Below are 1,393 nucleotides of genomic sequence, written 5' to 3' on the forward strand. Positions count from 1 at the left end.
CCAGCGGAGTTCTTGCCCTCACCCCAACCAAACTTGACTGGAACAGGCAGACTTGATTCTACTTCACCTTCTTTGTCATTTTAAATAAAGAGTCTTAGATGCTCATCATCCTCATCTGTCAAAAGACAAGAATGCTCATTTGAAGGGACTATTTTAAGTGTTATCTTTATACATATATAATTAAAAAAATACGTAACAAGTACTCCAGCATGAGTAAGCAAAGCCATGCAGAGTGTGTCTCCTGTAAAGTTCTGGGAGTCTGTTTGTACTCAGATTCCCAAATAAAATACCCCTTAACGTGGCTGTCTCCCTTGCCTTCCAGTATCTCAGGATTGGTGTCTGATAACCACAACAGTCATTAAGAACTCTTGGCACTGGCTTCCTGCATGCCCTGGTGGGCACACATGTTGGAGACACTGCCTTGCTCTGAATGTAAATTGAAGGTCTCTGTCACTTACCATCCAGATCACTGGGAATCTAAGTATTTCTTAGTAAAACACAAATAAAGGCCCCTATGATGCTCTCTTTCACTGTTGTCACTGGGGTGACCCTAGTCCCTTCTTTGAGAATTGTGCATCATAAACCTGTACATTCTGGGTTACCGTTCAAGGTGACCTTTTTGATCCAGGACCCCAAACTTGAGGATGCTAGGATCCCAGAGAGGGCAGTGGTTGGGGGTCGGGGCTGCTGACACGCTCTCTGAGTCCCCACTTGGCGATTTCTCAGTGGCCGTGGACCTTGGTGACCATGTGGGGTTTCTCACCGGGGACCTTGTACGTGGTGACTCTGGACCTTGCCTGCACCCATAGCCAATGGGGGCAGCCTTGGTGAGTGGGCACAGTGATGTCTTTGCTTATGTGCAGTCTTACAGAAAAACCAAGATGTTTTTCAATACAGGAGACAACTCAACATTTTCTACACATTTACTGGTTTTGCTCTTGAAGCTTTCGTTTGTGGCTGTCGCTCGGTTTTGCTGTTTTGCAGGTTTGGTGCCCTATTACTCTTGCTCACAGCAGCACTTCTCGTGAGCTTTAGAGAGGAGTGGAGGGCCTGGGCCCAGGGGTGGCACACAGTGCGTGGTCCACGGGATAAATAGGAAGCAGAGATCACTGACCCCCTGCTTATTCTAAGATCCTTCTCCCTGCTCCTAGCAAACACACTCTGTCCTTAAGGTGTAATTTGGGAGACCAGTGTTAGGAAGGAGCCTTGTTGGTGCAGTGATTAAGAGCTATGGCTGCTAACCAAAAGGTCAGCAGTTCGAATGCACCAGCCACTCCTTGGAAACCCTATCGGGGCACTTCTCCTCTGTCCGATAAGGTTGCTGTGAGTTGGAATTGACTCAGCGGCAACGGGTTTGGTTTTTTTTATTTTGAAGTGTTAGGAAGCTGGACCC

At 47.3% G+C, this 1,393-nt stretch overlaps 1 protein-coding gene across 1 annotated transcript in view; it reads left to right on the plus strand.

Annotated features, from left to right (window-relative positions):
- The window catches only part of ZNF516 (zinc finger protein 516), a 110,405-nt gene that overhangs the window by 100,521 nt on the left and 8,491 nt on the right, over positions 1 to 1,393 (plus strand). Inside the window, exon 5 of the mRNA XM_023741570.1 lies at positions 1,048 to 1,062. Within this exon, the coding sequence (XP_023597338.1) occupies positions 1,048 to 1,062 (15 nt within the window). The remainder of the gene's footprint in view (positions 1 to 1,047; positions 1,063 to 1,393) is intronic.

This window comes from Trichechus manatus, unplaced genomic scaffold (genome assembly GCF_000243295.1).
Source record: "Trichechus manatus latirostris isolate Lorelei unplaced genomic scaffold, TriManLat1.0 scaffold00183, whole genome shotgun sequence".
Classification (NCBI taxonomy): domain Eukaryota; kingdom Metazoa; phylum Chordata; class Mammalia; order Sirenia; family Trichechidae; genus Trichechus; species Trichechus manatus.